General features: G+C 64.2%; 2 protein-coding genes across 3 annotated transcripts; both read left to right on the top strand.

Annotated features, from left to right (window-relative positions):
• Positions 1 to 3,809: 3,809 nt before the first annotated feature.
• Positions 3,810 to 5,513, top strand: TMEM141 (transmembrane protein 141). The gene is made up of 5 exons (XM_059658658.1): positions 3,810 to 3,956; positions 4,233 to 4,299; positions 4,400 to 4,483; positions 4,737 to 4,844; positions 5,260 to 5,513. Exons 1-5 carry the CDS (start codon positions 3,903 to 3,905, stop codon positions 5,271 to 5,273), a joined length of 327 nt encoding a protein of 108 aa, XP_059514641.1. The 5' UTR covers positions 3,810 to 3,902; the 3' UTR covers positions 5,274 to 5,513.
• Positions 5,514 to 8,254: 2,741 nt separating this feature from the next.
• On the top strand, positions 8,255 to 15,367 carry CCDC183 (coiled-coil domain containing 183). Of its 2 annotated transcripts, XM_059658657.1 has the most exons (14): positions 8,257 to 8,560; positions 9,491 to 9,612; positions 9,983 to 10,060; positions 10,214 to 10,381; positions 10,614 to 10,718; positions 11,020 to 11,142; positions 12,202 to 12,327; positions 12,419 to 12,473; positions 13,000 to 13,100; positions 13,717 to 13,877; positions 14,079 to 14,247; positions 14,332 to 14,448; positions 14,524 to 14,620; positions 15,121 to 15,367. In XM_059658657.1, exons 1-14 carry the CDS (start codon positions 8,488 to 8,490, stop codon positions 15,237 to 15,239), a joined length of 1,614 nt encoding a protein of 537 aa, XP_059514640.1. In that variant the 5' UTR covers positions 8,257 to 8,487; the 3' UTR covers positions 15,240 to 15,367. The 2 variants fall into 2 exon arrangements, with proteins under 2 accessions (XP_059514638.1, XP_059514640.1); XM_059658655.1 differs by having other exon boundaries at positions 8,255 to 8,560; positions 14,332 to 14,620.
• Positions 15,368 to 15,586: the final 219 nt, after the last annotated feature.

The following is a 15,586-nucleotide window of genomic DNA, read 5'->3' as shown; positions in this document are numbered from 1 at the left end:
CCCGGCTTTATAGGTTTCAGCTGGCTCACCAGATCGGCAGGCTGGGCGGTGTAAGGCGTTCGGGCTCCGGAAACCCCAGCCTCCTTTGTCCATTGTTGGGCACAATCACTCAAGTGTCCCCACGGGCTCCGGGGGTCATTTCCTGGACGGCTCCAGGAAGCCGGGCTCTCACCTGACTCCTCCGAGCTGGGGATCTGCCCCCTGACCTGCCCGGCAGTCCTGGGGGCCCAAGCAGAGACTAGGGTCCTCAGCACCTCCGTCCACCTCCAGCGTGGCTGGGGCAGGGGACCCAGGGCCCTTGGGGTGCTGCGGGGAGCAGTCAGGCTCAGGTTTGCTCTAGCCAGCGGCCCCCACTCTGGGCCTGGGTCCCCCCCAGTCCTCACTCCCTCTGCTCCCCACACAGTAGTGAAGTCACCACTGGCCCGGCCTTTGGGCCTTGTCCAGGGGCAGAGCCTGTGCCAGGGCAGCTGTGACAGAGGTGACATCAAAGGCCTGGGCGCCCCTCACTCCAGACCTCCTCTGCCCCACCCCTACGCCCACACAGCCACCAACTAGGCCTCCAGCAAGCACGCGGGAGGGTGGGGGTGAGCTGTCACTCAGGTTGGATTATGGTCTCTGAGTCGCCTTATCACCGGTTGCATAAGTATTTGGGCGGGAGTGTCGCCAGGGAGGCACTGCCGGCTGGTGGGGGCTTGGGGTGCCAAGGCCTCTGCAGGTGACCTCTCATGTCCATGCACACTGAGCACCCAGGGACACCGTGCCAGGAGCAGCATGTGGCCTGGGGTACCCCACCCAGATGCCCCGGGTCCCCGGGGAGGGCTGGAACTAGCAATGCTCCAGAGTAGAAAGAACCTGGGGTGGGAGAAAGACCCCGGTCGCCAGCGTGAGGGAGGGGTGCAGCCGAGGCTTCTGCTGGCGCCTCCACCGGGTTCAGGAGGCGCCAGCTCGTCCCAGAGTCACAGGATAGAAGGCAGGCAAAGTCTCCCAGGAAAATATTTACACAACATACATCTGATAAAGGACTTGGACCCAGAAGCTACAAAGGACTCTCAAGACTCGAGAATAAAAACAAACCACCCAATGTGAAAAAAAAAAAAACACACAAAAAAACGGGAAACATGGTTTAGAAAGACATTTCAACAAAGACATCCGTCCAGCCGGCGTGGCTCAGGGGTTGAGCGTCACCCTATGAACCAGGAGGTCACGGTTCAATTCCTGGTCAGGGCACATGAGCCCGGGTTCGGGTTATGGGCTCCATCCCCAGTAGGGGGCGTGCAGGAGGCAGCTGATCAATGATTCTCTCTTATCGTTGATGTTTCTGTCTCTCTCTCCCTCTCCTGTCCTCTCTGAAATCAATAAAAATATTTTTTTTTTAAAAAAAGAAGACATTCGGGTGGAAAATAAACATGAAAAAGAGTTCAGCATCCTTCGTCCTGGGGAGAGGCAAGTGGAGCCCCCTGGGACACACCTGCTCACCTGTGGGAATGCAGCGTGTTTTTACACAAACACGTCACTGCTGGGTGGGGAGGTGGGCGGCGCACTGGGAACCGCCAGGCAGGTTCCTAAAGCTCAACACTCATTTGCCACCCGACAACCGCACCCCCAGGGGTCTACCCCAGAGAAATAAAACACGCAAAACCCAGCGTGGGTGTGGGGGGACTTTATTCACCGGCACCGAGGAGTGGAAACAACGGTGTCTCGGGAATGGGTGGCGGAGCTGCAGCCCCTGGCGGTGGGCACTTTTCAGGCACAGAAGGAACACGTCGTGCGTTAGCACAGCAACCTGGGTAAATCCCACTCCCGTGATGTGGTGAGAGACGCCAGGAAGCACAGCCCGGGCCCCTTTTCCAGGATGTTCTAGAAAAGGCAAACCCAGAGGCACAGAAAGCTGTGCCATGGTTGCCAGGGACACGGTGGGAAAGCCACTGATGACAAGTGGCCTTCAGAGACTTTGGGTTGGGTGGGCTGCGGTGGTCACATGACCGACTGCATGGGTCTAAACTTAGAGCTGCACACCAAAAAGGGCGAATTCCACTGTACTTAAATCAGGCCTTAATTTTTTAAAAAAATATATTTTATTGATTTTTTTACAGAGAGGAAAGGAGAGGGACGAGAGTTAGAAACATCGATGAGAGAGAAACATCGATCAGCTGCCTCCTGCACACCTCCTACTGGGGATGTGCCCGCAACCCAGGTACATACCCTTGACCAGAATCGAACCTGGGACCTTTCAGTCTGCAGGCCAATGGACGCTCTATCCACTGAGCCAAACCGGCCAGGGCAGGCCTTAATTTTTTAAGCATATATACAAGCTACATCTATAATAATAAAAGCATAATATGCAAATGAACTGAACGGCAGAATGACCGTCCGGACGACCTTCGGACAAAGCCGGGGCTGCGAGAGCAGAGACCCTTGCACAAATTTCGTGCATCAGGCCTCTAATGTGTTTATAAAATCTTCCCCAATGCCACCTCTTGGGGTAAGGGCAGGGCTGCCTGAAGGAGTATAAGCTCCCGCTAGAAGTCCAGAGCGCCGTGGGGTGGGGATGGAGCAGGACAGACCTCTGGCAACAGCACAAAGCTTGCTCTAGTCGGTTTGGCTCAGTGGATAGAGCGTCGGCCTGCAGACTGAAGGGCCCCGGGTTCAATTCCAGTCAAGGGCACATGCCCAGGTTGTGGGCTCGATCCCCAGTGGGGGACGTGCAGGAGGCAGCCAATCAATGATTCTCTCTCATCACTGATGTTTTTCTCCCTCTCCTCCGCTCCCTTCCTCTCTGAAGTAAATTTTTTTAAAAAAACAGCTCAAAGCTTCAGTCCTTCCTTGAGTTAGCAAGGACCTAGGGACAGAGGACTCCATTCTCCTGCTAATCTGGAGCCTGATATCCTTCAGTAATCTGCTGGCAAGGTGCGCGAGGGTCCCTCCCACCACCCTAACACCCCCACGCGCCTGTGCATCTCACAGTGTGCACACAAGCACACCCACACAGGCTGCAGGGTCGCGGCCCCTCCTGGAGCCAGGCACTCCGGCCCCGCAGGGTTTGCCCAGGAAGAAACCCGCGGGAGAGCAAGGAGCTCGCTCCTCTGGGACAGAGAAGGGAGGCGGCCTCTGAACCCCCCTGGCCCGTGTGGTGGGGAGCCCAGCAGCATTTCCGCAGAGCTGCCCGGGGCACCCAGAGGTGAGACCCTGAGGAGGCCTGCACCCGCCCAACCCCGCCCAGGCTCACTCTGCCTGTTAGTGTCGGGAATTCACAGCCCAGACAGGAGCCCGTGTGCTGGGGGGCGGGCGGCAGAGGACTCAGGTGGAGGAGTCCAGCTCCAGGGACCAAGCTGGGCCCGTGATGGGGAGCGCGACCCCACCTCCCGCCGCGCAACCTCACAGAGCCTGGGCTGCAGGGCGCGTCAGGCCCCGCCCCCTTCTCCGGGCCCGCCCCCTCTTCTCCGCTCCGCCCCGCCCCGCCCCGCCCATCTGGTCCTTACCAGGTCCCGCCCGGCCCCTCCCCCCGCACCTGCGCAGATAGGGCCTCCAGGCCCCGCCCCTTTCCACCGCGCCCCGCCCCGGCCGGCCCCTCCGCCCGCACCTGCGCAGATAGGCCCTCAAGGCCCCGCCCCTTTCCACCACGCCCCGCCCCGGCCGGCCCCTCCGCCCGCACCTGCGCAGATAGGCCCTCAAGGCCCCGCCCCTTTCCACCACGCCCCGCCCCGGCCGGCCCCTCCGCCCGCACCTGCGCAGATAGGCCCTCAAGGCCCCGCCCCTTTCCACCACGCTCCGCCCCGGCCGGCCCTTCTGCCGGCGCCTGCGCAGATAGGCCCTCAAGGTCCCGCCCCTTTACACCACGCCCCGCCCCGCCCCGGCCCCTCCGCCCGCGCCTGCGTGGACCGGCCGGCCAGGCCCCACCAGCCATGGTGAACCTGGGCCTGTCCCGGGTGGACGACGCCGTAGCCGCCAAGCACCCGGTGAGAAGGCCGACCTAGGACGCGGGCTCCCGACCTCGGAGCTGACCTGAGCGGGGCGGGGGCTCGGCGGGTGCGCCCTCGTCGGGGCCAAGGGGCAGAGAGACAGGACCCTCTGCTCTGGGGATGGGGCACCCTGCTGGGCACCCTGGTGGGCATCCGGCATGGGCGGTGGGATGCGTCCCAGCGCAGGGCCTCACGGCGAGTGCCGAAAGGAGGGGCGGAGGGACCGCGGAGGAAGAGGGGGGACCTGAGCGTGACCCCGCCCCTCCCCCGCAGGGGCTGGGCGAGTACGCCGCCTGCCAGTCGCGCGCCTTCGTGAAGGGCATCGTCACCTTCGTCACAGGTAGGCCGGGCGCCCTCCTGTCCCCACCTGCCTCCCCAGCAGGTAGCGCCTGCAGGTGCTGGGCGCCTGGCCAGCCTGCCCACAGGCCTGTCTCTTGCAGGCACCGGGGCGGCCTTGGGCCTGCAGATGTCCGTGCAGAGGAGGCTGAAGTACCCCTTCCAGTGGACCGTCCTGGTGGCCGTGGGTGGGTCCTCCCTGCCTGGGCCCCCAGGTTGCCGGGGCGACTCTGGCTCTTCAGAGGAGTGGGTCCCACTTAGAGCTGGGGTGGGGGGGGGCTGTGTTCCAGGCATCCCTGCCCCGGGGATGGGGCCCCAGTTCCCCGGGGAGCCCTGCCCACGCCCCCCACCACCACCTGCCCAGAAGATCCTGTGCCCACGTTCCCGTCTCTGAGAAGTGCAGAGGCCCACCCCCAGCCCCCCGCCCGTTCTGCCCCCCAGTTGCAGGCTCCGTGGCCAGTTACTGGGTGACCCGCGTGGAGACCCAGAAGTGCAGCGACCTCTGGCTCTTCCTGGAGACGGGGAAGCTCCCCACGGACATGGGCACAGGTGAGAGGCCGGGGAGTGGGGGGCGGAAGCCGTGCCCCTGGTGCCCTGAGGTTTAGGCAGGCAAACCTGGGGCTGGAGTGGAGGCTGGACGGGGCCTCTCGCCTCCTGCCGTGCCCCCAGCATGCCCTTCCCGGAGAAGGAGTGAGTGCAGCAGGCGGAACTTGCAGCCCCGTGAGCAGGAGGAGGACCCAGGAGGGGCTGGGTGGGGGGAGTGCAGAGAGAGGCGTGTGGACACCCCATGAAGACGGCTGGATTGAGGGGCTGGGCATCCGACAGCCAGCGGACGGGCCTCGGTCCTGGCCTCCACTGCCTGCATCCCGGTTCGAGGCCTCGCCTCCGTCTTTGCCACAGTAAAATGGGTGCAGGGACCGTGAGCAACTTCAGGGTGTGACCTGTCTCTGTTTGCCTCTTACAGATCCCCGCACCTAGGAGAGCTCCAGCCAGGCGCACACGACCTGGGCCCAGAGAGTTCTAGAACACAGCACTCAGCACCTCGCACCCCAGGCTGGCCCTCCCCACTCCGGAGGCCCTGCCCGCACCCTGGGGGCGCGTGGTGAGAGGACTCTGCACTCGGGGGCACGGACACTCCCTTTCTGGGCGCGCATCCCCCAGGGCCAGGGGGACAGGTGCTGCTGGGCTGTGGGACTAATAAACGCCTTGCTCTTCCTACCAAGTTCTACAGCGACTGGGGCGCCGGAGCAGGAAGAAGCTGGGAGACAGGTGTCACCTCCGTGCCCACGCGGCTGCTACTGGAGGCTGTGCCAGGCAGTTCCTGAAACCCGCCCTGTAAGGCAGTGAGGCCTCTCCATGGGGGGGGGGGGTCTGTTTCCATACAACCTGGCACGGAGGAGCAGACCACCAGGTGTACAGCCAACAGCACCTGGTCGCGAGGGACGAGGGGCAGGACCCGGCTGTGCCCACCCGCCGGGCGTCCCAAACACTCCTGTCAGATGAAGTCACCGCTCTCCCCGGGGGCGGAGGGGGCCCGAGCCAGCTTCCCGGAGCTCTGTCCCCACAGAAGGGGAGCTCACAAGTGGGCAAGACTAGCCACCTCCCCGCCCCAACAGGAAGAGGCAGAGACTCTATCAACTCGGGCAAGTCCATGGTCCTTTGCGGTTGGCTTCCCAGTCTCGCTGAGGGCACACAGCCAGGTCAGCCCCTGTGCCTCTCCGCCTGGCCGGTCATTCAAAAGAATACCTACTGAGCACCTACTATGCGCCATGATCTTGATGGACAGGTAGTGAAGGAAGCCCAAGGTAACCATGGCAGAAGCCACCTAGAGTCTCCTTCCTGTAAAAGTCCCAGTGGGTGGCCAGGAGCTGACGGTCAGGGGCCGGGGCCCCTTTTAGTCCGTTCCCTGCTGCAGCGGCCTCTCTTCCAAACCTGCCTCATGGCCCCAGGCAGCTGTGCCAGCTCCGGCCATCGCGGCTTCATCCCAGGCAACAGGAAGGAAGAGAGCAGTTCACTCACCGTTCTGCTCGCACTGCACTGGCAGAACTCAGTCCTGAACACTTGTGCAGAGGCACCCAGGAGGGCAGCCTTGCTCTGGGCAGCCGTGCGCCCCCACTACAATTCTGTATCTGAGCGAGAAGGGAGAACCAATAGTGGGGGACAGTAGCCAGGCTCTGCCTGAGACTCTGGTTGGGAGCCTTCCGTCTCCCCAAGGGTAACGCCTGGCTGAGAGGGAGGGCAGAGGGTAGGGGCTTTTAGACCTGACTGGATGCACTTTTTTAAAACTGAGAGTGGCCAGAAAGGTAAGAGGTCCTGGAGGAAGATGGGCGGAGACCATTGTTAGGGCTGAATCGTGTCCCCCCCAAATTCACACATTGAAGCCCTAACCCCAGGACTTCAGAACACAATGCATTTGTAGATTGGACCTCTGAGAAGGGGAGGAAGTTAAAATGAGGCTGGGCCGGCCCTAGCTGGTTTGGCTCAGTGGATAGAGCGTCACCCTGTGGACCAAAGGGTCCCGGGTGCGAATCCAGTTAAGGGTACATACCTCAGTTGCAGGCTCTTCCCCGTCCCAGGCCCTGGTCAAGGGCACGTGCAAGAGACAACCAATCAATGTGTTTCTCTCACATCGATATTTCTCTCTGTCTTTCCCTCTTCCACTCTTCCTAAAAGTCAATGGAAAAATATCCTCTGGTGATGATTAAAAATCCTATATAATAAAACCCTAATATGCAAACCAACCAAACAGTGGAACAACCAGTCGCTATGATGAGCACTGACCACCTGGGGGCAGGTGCTCAATACAGGAGCTGTCCCCTGATGGTCAGTGAGCTCCCACAGGGGGAGCGCCACTCAGCCAGAAGCCAGGCTCACAGCCGGCGAGGGCAGTGGTGGTAGCGGGAGCCTCTCCTGCCTCCCAGGTGGCAGCGCTGAGGAGCAACGTGTGGAGTGGTAAGGCAGCAAGCAGGCGGGCAGTAAGGAGCAAGGGGTCCTGGACCATGAGAGGGGTCCCGGACTGCGAGAGGGGTCCCGGACTGCGAGAGGGGTCCCAGACTGCGAGAGGGATCCCGGACTGCGAGAGGGTGCAGGCCGGGCTGAGGGACCCCCCCCACCCCCACACAGTGCACAAATTCCGTGCACCAGGCCTCTAGTAAATAAATAATAAAATGAGGGTGGGCCCTGATCCCACCTGACGGGTCCCTTATAAGAGGAGGAGATGTGGACACACATGGGCACAGAGAAGAGGCCGTGTGGGGGCGCCGGGGGGGCAGCCCTGCCCACACCTGGGTCTCGGACATCCAGCCCCCAGGACCTGAGACAATGAATGTCTGTTGTTTAAGCTGCTGTCCGTGGTGTTTTGCTAGGGGGGTCCTAGCGGAGTCACACAGGGTAGCTGGGAAAAGTAACAAATTCGGTGGGTGCCGCCCCTCCTGGGGTCCCAGCTGTCCCGTGCTTGGGGCACGCGGCTCTGGGGAAGCTTGGGCCGGGGGTGCAGAGATGGGGGACTGACCCTGGAGTGGCATCTAACGCTTGACTCGGGCCCTAGCCGGTGTGGCTCAGTGGATAGAGCATCGGCCTGCAGACCGAAGGGACCCGGGTTCAATTCCTGTCAAGGACTCGGTCGCAGGCTGGATCCCCGCCCAGCCCTGCTCGGGCCTGTATGGGCGGCAACCAATCGATGTTTCTCTCCTCCTCCCTTCCACTCTCTCTAAAAGTCCATGGGAGAATATCCTCAGGTGAGGATACAAACAAAAATAAAATAGGTTTTAATATATAAATAAAAAAATAAAGCTGGACTGGGGAATTCCTGGGGGAAGTGGAGGCAGCGAGGGCCGAGGCTGGGGGTCGCATGGTCACTGGGGTGTGGAGTGTGAACTTGGGGGGCGAGTGGTCAGGGTTGGGAAGACAGTGAAGGGGACGGGAGGGGGGGGGGCAGGGGGGCGCGGCCCTGCCAAACCACCACCAAGTCTCCCACCTGTGGGGGAAGGTGCTGGCCCCGGCCACGCCCCCAAACAGAGAGCAGCCAGGAGGCTCACCCTCAGGCCAGCTGGCGGCAGAGGGTGGTGCTGGCCCCGCGGCTTTAGAACCTTGGCCCCCGTCACAATGGGCCGAGGTTCCGGGGACAATTTGAACTGTTGTCCTGCTGAGCAGGCCCAGCACAGGGAGGTGGAGGCGGGGGCCTGCGGCCACGATGAAGATGTGGAGCGAAGGGGGGGACGTGGAGGAGCAGATCCAGGAGCTGAAGACCATCACGCAGCTCCAGGGTGAGCCGCCACCCCGGGGACCCCCTCACACCCACCACAGCCGGGGGCCTGCCTGCAGGAGCTCAGGGCTTTGTTTTGTTTTCAGTCCTCACCCGAGGGTATTTTCCATTGATTTTTAGAGACAATGGGAGAGAGGAAAAGACAGAGAAACATCCATGTGAGAGAAACACATCCATTGGTCGCCTCCTGCACGCACCCTGGTCAGGGAGGGATCCTGCAACCGAGGTACGTGCCCTTGACTGGAATTGAGCCCGGGACCCTCCGGTCCTCAGGCCGACGCTCTAGCCACTGAGCCAAACTGGCCAGGGTAGTGTTTTGGGTTTTTTTTTAATATATTTTTATTGATTTCAAAGAGGAAGAGAGAGCTACAAATATCCGTGATGAGAGAGAATCATTGATCGGCAGCCTCCTGCACCCCCCGAACTGGGGTCCAGCTGGAAACTCGGGCCTGTGCCCCCACTAGAAGTCGAACTGTGACCTCCTGGCTCATAGGTCGATGCTCAGTCACTGAGCCACGCCGGCCGGGCAGGACTTCTTTTAACACAGGGACAGCCCAGGGCAAATGGCCTAGTGGTCAGCCCACCACCCACCTCCCAAACAGCTGGCAGGAGGCCGCAAAGAGGCCTGCCATGCAGGGGGCCCGGGTGGGGAGAGAAGCTGGGGGGCTCCACAGAGACTGGAGCATCGTGGACCCCAAAGCTAGAGGGGACAAGGAGGGACAAGGAGGGACCCAGCTGCTCCCCTGGCCAGCAGCCTGGGAGGGGTCACAGGACTCCCCACTGCTAAGCGCGGTTGAGCGGCGGGTCCCTCCGCGCCCCCGGCCCCAACGGAGCCGCGACTGGAGGCAGGGCCCCGGCTGCGAGCCCTCCAGCCCCGGATCCGGCGGAGCCCGCGGCCCACACCTGGCCCCCTCCCTCTGCCGGCCCACAGAGCAATGCCGGGCGCTGCAGGTCCAGGCCATGAAGGAGAAGACGGTCAAGAACAAGGCCGCGGTGGCTCTCCTGCGCAGCAACATCCGCCGCGGGACCCAGGAGTGGGCTTTGGCTAAGAATGTGAACAGCGCGCCCCGCCCCGCTGCCCGGGGGTGGGCTGGGCGGGCGGGTGCCGGGCGGGACCCTCCGGTGGACGGGAGCGCCCTGCCCTGTCCCGGCTCTGACCGCTGGAGCTGGGCATCGGGAGGGGCGGGCGGGGACACGCGCTCCGGGGCTGCACCTGCAGCCGGGGCCCTCTGGCCTTGTCGGGGGGACCTGGGCCCTCCGCTCCGCACCCCCGTCACACCTCAGCTGGGAGGCCCGGACGGGGCCCTGAGCGCCCTGCCTCCTGGGGTCTGGCTGCGGGGCTGGCGCGGGCGGAAGAGGCCTGGAGGGGCCGGCGGCGGGGGGACGCCGAGGGGCGCCCGGCTCAGCCGCCGCCGCCCCACAGCACGACAAGCGGTCCATCTCCCGGGCCTGCGGGGACGACGTGCCCATGAGGCTGGCGCACTGCCGCTGCTCCATGGAGGTGAGGCTGCAGCAGGGACCCCCGCCCCCGCCCCGCTAAGTGACGCTGTGGAGCCGGTGGGGCAGTTTCCCGCCCCAGGGCCCCTCCCCGCTCGCCTGCCCGCCCGCGGCGCGGGGATCCGCGGCCCCCGGCACACCTTGCCCTCCCGACCAGGTGGCGCGGGAGAAGCTGCGCAAGTACGTCTTCGACCGCGTGAACGTGCACAACGTGCTGATCCACCTGGTGCGGCGGCGGGGGCAGCAGCTGGAGGGCCTGCAGCTGCAGCTGGAGGGCCTGCAGCACCAGCCCGTGGCCACCAAGGAGGAGCTGCGCCTGCTGCAGGTGGGGGCGGGGCTCGGCCAGGAGGCGGGGCGGGGCCTCTGGGAGGTGGGCTGGGGGCGGGGCTCCGCGGGGAAGGCGGGGCCTCTGGGAGGTGGGCTGGGGGCGGGGCTCCGCGGGGAAGGCGGGGCCTCTGGGAGGTGGGCTGGGGGCGGGGCTCCGCGGGGAAGGCGGGGCTAGGTGAGTGAGACACGCCCCCCAGGGCTGGCCTCTGGCGCTCGCGGTACTTCGCCAGGTCATCCGCCAGTTGGAGAACAACATCGAAAAGACAACAATCAAGATCACCACGAGCCAGAACATCCACCTGCTGTACATGGGGCTGCTGGATTACCTGAAGAAAGTGAGCCCAGCCCCGGGAGTCCCGCTGGCTCAGGGGCCGGGGCCTCAGGCACAGCGCGTGTGCAGGGCTGGGATCTCCGTTGGGACGGGAACCGGAGGAGCTGGTCAGGGCAGCCTGTCCCTCGAGCCCTGAGTCTCTGACCCCGAACCCATGTCGAGCGAGCCCCTCTGGCCCAGTCCTCGGGGCGCTCAATCTGCGGTGTAGGTGTGGGGGGCGGGCACAGGCCACCCTGTGGGGCCACAGAGAACGGGGAGGCCAGGGGAGGTGCCGTCCGGTCTGTGCCCACCTGCCCTGCCCTCAGGAGCTGTCAGGATACCCCACCGAGCTGGACAAGCTGCAGAACCTGATGGCTGACTACTGCTCGGAGCTGTCGGACATGACAGTCATGTCCCAAGATGCCATGATGATTACGGATGAGGTCAAGGTGAGCGCAGGCCCCTGGCTGGGGCCCTGCAGGGCTCTGTGCACACCCGTCTGGCCCAGGCCTCCTCAGGACACCTCCGTGCCTCACCACCTGCGACCGCCAAAGTCCAGACCGCCCACCCCCACCAGCCGCTCAGCTCACACTGTGGTCCTGGACAGAGGGAGCCCCCTCGTCAGGAAGCCGTGGGGTAGACAGAGGAGAGAGAGACCTGGCTTGGGCTGGGCAGGGCCACCAACCCGCCCAGTCTGTGCCGAGGCCCCCTCAAAGCCGTCCTCCGGAAGGGGCACGTGAGGAGGTGGCCACTCATGCAGTCGTCCGTGTCACGCAGGCTCTGGCCAGCACAGCAGAGGCCTGGGTGCTGTGGGCTGCTGGCTGCTGGGGGCCCACAGCAGCTGCAGAGGAGTGGGCGGACAGCAGTGGCAGCTGTGGGGGGCTGGGGCTCAGGGCTCGCCCCCCCTACCCTGGAGCCTGTCCCCCTAACCTAGAGCCCTGGGAGGAAACAGGCCAGACGGGACCCCATTTGTGTTTCCAAACAGGTGTGTTCTGGCTGCAGAGACCAGAGGGGCCCAGAGGCTGGTCACTGGGGCCAGACCCATGGCAGAGTGGGGGGGGGGGGGCAGCGAACCCAGAGGGCTGAGAAGCCTTTGAGTGGTCACCGAGGAGGGGGCACTGAGTTAGACGTGAAAGGGAGCAGCCCCCAGAATGCACAGCCACGGGAGCAGGACAGGAAGAGGCCAGGTTTGGGGGAAGATGAAGAGTTGGTTTTTAGACACTTCAGTGAGTTCCGAGGGGGGCTGGGCCGAAGGCTGCGGAGGGCCGGTGCCATGCCTGTGGCCAGCTGACTCCTGCGGTAGCAGCCGGGGGGGACCGGGGGTGGAGGAGCGCAGTGCAGGGAGGGGAGCAGAATGGTAAGAGCGCTGGGCACCCTGTTGCAGGAAGAAGGCCTGGCCGACAGCCTCGATGGCTGTTCTCAAATCTGGGAATTCGGGGGAAGTGACCACTGGAGGTAGCCCGGGGGAGGCTCCCTGGGACGGACCCACCGCCTGCCTGTGTCCCTAGATGAACTTGCGGCAGAAGGAGGCGGCCTTCATCGAGGAGCGCCGGGCCCGGGAGAACAGGCTGAACCAGCAGAAGAAGATGATCGACAAGATCCACACCAAGGAGACCAGCGAGAAGTACCGCCGGGTGAGCGCCCACGGCGGGTGCAGCCGGGGGGGTGGGGTGGGGGGGTCCTCTGTGGAGGATGCTGCTCACCTCACCCTGCCCCGTCCATCAGGGCCGGAGGGACTTGGACTTCCCCACCAATCTGATGAGTGCGGAGAGCCTGAAAGGTGAGGGCCCTGCTCCCCACCCGCCCCAACCAGGACCCGAGAGGCCAGCACTGGCTGGAGCCGCCCAGGCAGGTCACCGTGAGGCCCCGAGGGAGGGAGGGGGCGTGCCCCTGCCTCCCCCTGGTCGTACCTGCAGAGGCTGGGCGCCTGTGGCCACCAGCTTCAAGGCCACCTGCTTTGGGCTCATGGCCAATTACTGAACCTTTGGCTTCTTAGCTGCAAACCCCACAGGCACCCCAGGGCCTGGTCACCCACTGAGTCCTCAGAAGAGACAGCTCGGGTCCTCTGAGCTGCCTCTGAGAAGCCCCACTAAGCCCCACCGAGCCAGGCTCCATGGTCCCCCTCTGGAGGCAATGCCCAGGGGCACCCTTGAAGGGCCGGTTTGCCTGGAAGCAGGGTAAGGTGCAAGCACCTATGACAGGGACCCAGCTCTTGGGGGGCCCGCCCTGATGAGAGGGCAGGCGCAGAGGCCTCTGTTCCCAGTCCACCCCTGCACGCTGGCCATCCTTCCCTCTGCTCTGCTCAGTGAGGAAAAAAGAGGCCTCCCAGGCCGATGTCGAATACCAGACGAATCTGACTGCTTTGCTGGAGAAAATCAAGACTGCTGTGCGGTGCTCCCACCTCTGGGTACTGCTCCCGGGCACTTCCGGGGTGTTAGGGAAGGGGTGGGGGGCTCCACGCCGACTGGGCCGGGCTCTGCGGGCACCTTTCGGAATGAATGAATACACCATGCTGTGGCCTCGACAATTCAGAGTAGAGGCCCCTCCTGGGACACAGCTGGCCCATCCCAGCATGTTCCAGGGGATGAGAGAACCACAGAATCGAGGACCCAAAGGCCTCGGCTAAGGTGTGGCCTCCACCTCCAACCCCATCCCCTTCCCGAGCTGACGGCATTAGAATGAGCAGCTGCCTCTCCACCTGCCCCCCCTTATTTTAATCCGATCTGGGTTTATTCATAGCAAGCCTCGAGCTCCCGTCCTCGGCCCTGACCTAAGCTTGTCCACCCTTGCACAGGCGCCCTGCGGCCGTGCAGGCTCTCAGTGGTGGTCTCCGGTCTGTCCTCTGCTTGTTGTGGGGGTGACCTGCAATGACACACACACAGCACTTCACCCGACGGACGGATGGCCCCCCACGAGCCCTCAGGGCCCCCCGCCAAGGACATCATTCCTGACCACAGGGAGGGGCAGTTCAATGGGCCCTGCCCGGCCGGCCCACACCTGCTTCTCCCTCCTGGGACGGCCAGGACATCACAGGCCAGTTCCTGGCTCAGAGGAACACGGAGGACAACCTGCAGCTGCAGATGATGGAGTGTGAGGAGAGGCGGACTCAGCTGGTGGCTTTGATGAGGAAGCTGGAGATGGAGGAGGCGCTGCTGAAGTTCCACCAGACGTCCAGCTCCGACAGGTACCCGGGGGCCCTGCCCTTCCTCTGTCCAGGCTGCCCGCCCCCCAGGGTGTCCACGGCCAGCCAGCCTGCTCGTGCGTGCTCTGCAGCTGAGCCGGGGACCCACACGCCCACATCGCAGCTCTTGAACCCCTGAGTCTAGCACAGCACCCAACTCCGCCCTCAGGTCTGTGCCAACTTCCTCCCCATCGTACTCGACAGCTCTGAGTCCGTCCAGCATAAAATGCAGGACCTGCTGAAGGAGGAGCAAGAGCGGCTGAAGCTGGCCCACACGAACATGACCAAGAGCCAGAGGCTGCTGCTCACCCTGCAGATGGGCATCGACAACCTGTACCTCCGGCTGGTCGGCATCGCCCTGCCCGCGGCCCAGGTACCGGCCCGCGCGGGGAGGAGCCGCTGCGCAGTGAGCTTGGGGAGGCCGGAGCGGGTCTGAGCCCGTCCTTGCGGTCTGCAGAAGACGGCCACCCCCGACAGCCTGGACGGCCTGGACTTGCACAGCAAGCTGGCGTACTGTGAGAGGAAGCTCCTGTACCTGGTTGACAAACTGCAGGCGCTGTCCACCACTGAGGAGGTAACGCCGGGGCGGGGCGGAGACGCCTCCCCGGACCGTGTCCCCTCAGAGCTGACCGTCCCCCGGGCCCTGCAGGACAACACGAAGGTGAGGGACGCCCTGGAATCCTCGACTCTGAAGGAGAAGCAGAACACCAGGATCACCTTTGAGGAGCTGGAGGACGATATGATAGGTACAGGCCGGGGGGACTGGGGGGCCGGGGGGCCAGGAGGTGGGGCGGATGGCTGGGCTGAGCTGTGCAGGGGCAGAGGCTGGGTGTGCTGCTCGCTCCACCTGCCCAGGGGGACAGGGATGGAGGGTGTGCCCGGGACTTGGTGAGGCAGAAAGGAGCAAGGGGGAGCCCCGGGCAGAGAGAGCCCTTATGGGGTTTCTGAGGGAAAGGCGGGGTCAGCAGCTGAAGGGCAGCTCCTCCGAGTGACTCCGGTGGGCAGGGGACTGGGGCTGAGCTGCGCCGGGGATGTTGGGGTGAGACTTCGATCGGGGAGGGAGGGCTGTGCAATGGTCGTCGTGCAGGAAGACACACCCAGGCGCCCGGGGGCGCGGTCTCTCCCGGCCCGTAAGGGCCCAAAGGCCCGAGCATCCGGGACGGAGTCGTGTGGTCCACGCCCGCCCGGCGATGAATGAAGGCGGAGGCCAGCCCAGGGCTGACCCGGCTCCCGCCTCTCCCCCCAGAAACCTTCCACTTCGCCGACGTGGACCACAGCTACGTGCCCTCGCGGGCCGAGATCAAGAAGCAGTCCCAGCGCGTGATCGAGGAGAAGTTCAAGACGGCCAAGAAGAAGAAGAAGTGACCCGGGGGCCCCGCGCCCCCCGCCCGCGCCCCACCCCCGGCGGGCGCTTTGTTACACAAATAAACATTTTTCCAGAACGGCTGGGGGCTCCGAAGGGAGACAGGAGTCTCAGAAAGTGAACCTGGGCAGGCGCATCGCGTCGGGAAGATGTGGGGAGCGGGGTGTTCGCTGTGGACCCGGGGCCCCGGAGTCCGGGGTGAGGGCGAGAAAGGGCTCCGAGCGCGGACGCGGCCAGAGCGCGATTGAACTGACCCCAGCACCGCTTTCGCCCGCGCCGCCTCGTGCGCATGCGCACCGCCGCACTCCATGGCCCTCGCGGCGCCCCGTAGCCGCGCGTACCGCCTCGT

The sequence above is a fragment of the Myotis daubentonii genome, chromosome 11 (genome assembly GCF_963259705.1).
Source record: "Myotis daubentonii chromosome 11, mMyoDau2.1, whole genome shotgun sequence".
Taxonomy (NCBI): domain Eukaryota; kingdom Metazoa; phylum Chordata; class Mammalia; order Chiroptera; family Vespertilionidae; genus Myotis; species Myotis daubentonii.
This window is presented reverse-complemented; position numbering and strand designations above follow the sequence as displayed.

Excerpts from the sequence above, each read along its gene's own strand:
- TMEM141 (XM_059658658.1), top strand. The coding sequence starts at position 3,903 with ATGGTGAACCTGGGCCTGTCCCGGGTGGACGACGCCGTAGCCGCCAAG. Across the intron at positions 3,957-4,232 it reads CCGTAGCCGCCAAGCACCCG|GGGCTGGGCGAGTACGCCGC; the intron begins GTGAGAAGGCCG and ends CCTCCCCCGCAG. Across the intron at positions 4,300-4,399 it reads CATCGTCACCTTCGTCACAG|GCACCGGGGCGGCCTTGGGC; the intron begins GTAGGCCGGGCG and ends TGTCTCTTGCAG.
- CCDC183 (XM_059658655.1), top strand. The coding sequence starts at position 8,488 with ATGAAGATGTGGAGCGAAGGGGGGGACGTGGAGGAGCAGATCCAGGAG. Across the intron at positions 9,613-9,982 it reads AGTGGGCTTTGGCTAAGAAT|CACGACAAGCGGTCCATCTC; the intron begins GTGAACAGCGCG and ends GCCGCCCCACAG. Across the intron at positions 12,328-12,418 it reads CCAGCGAGAAGTACCGCCGG|GGCCGGAGGGACTTGGACTT; the intron begins GTGAGCGCCCAC and ends CCCGTCCATCAG.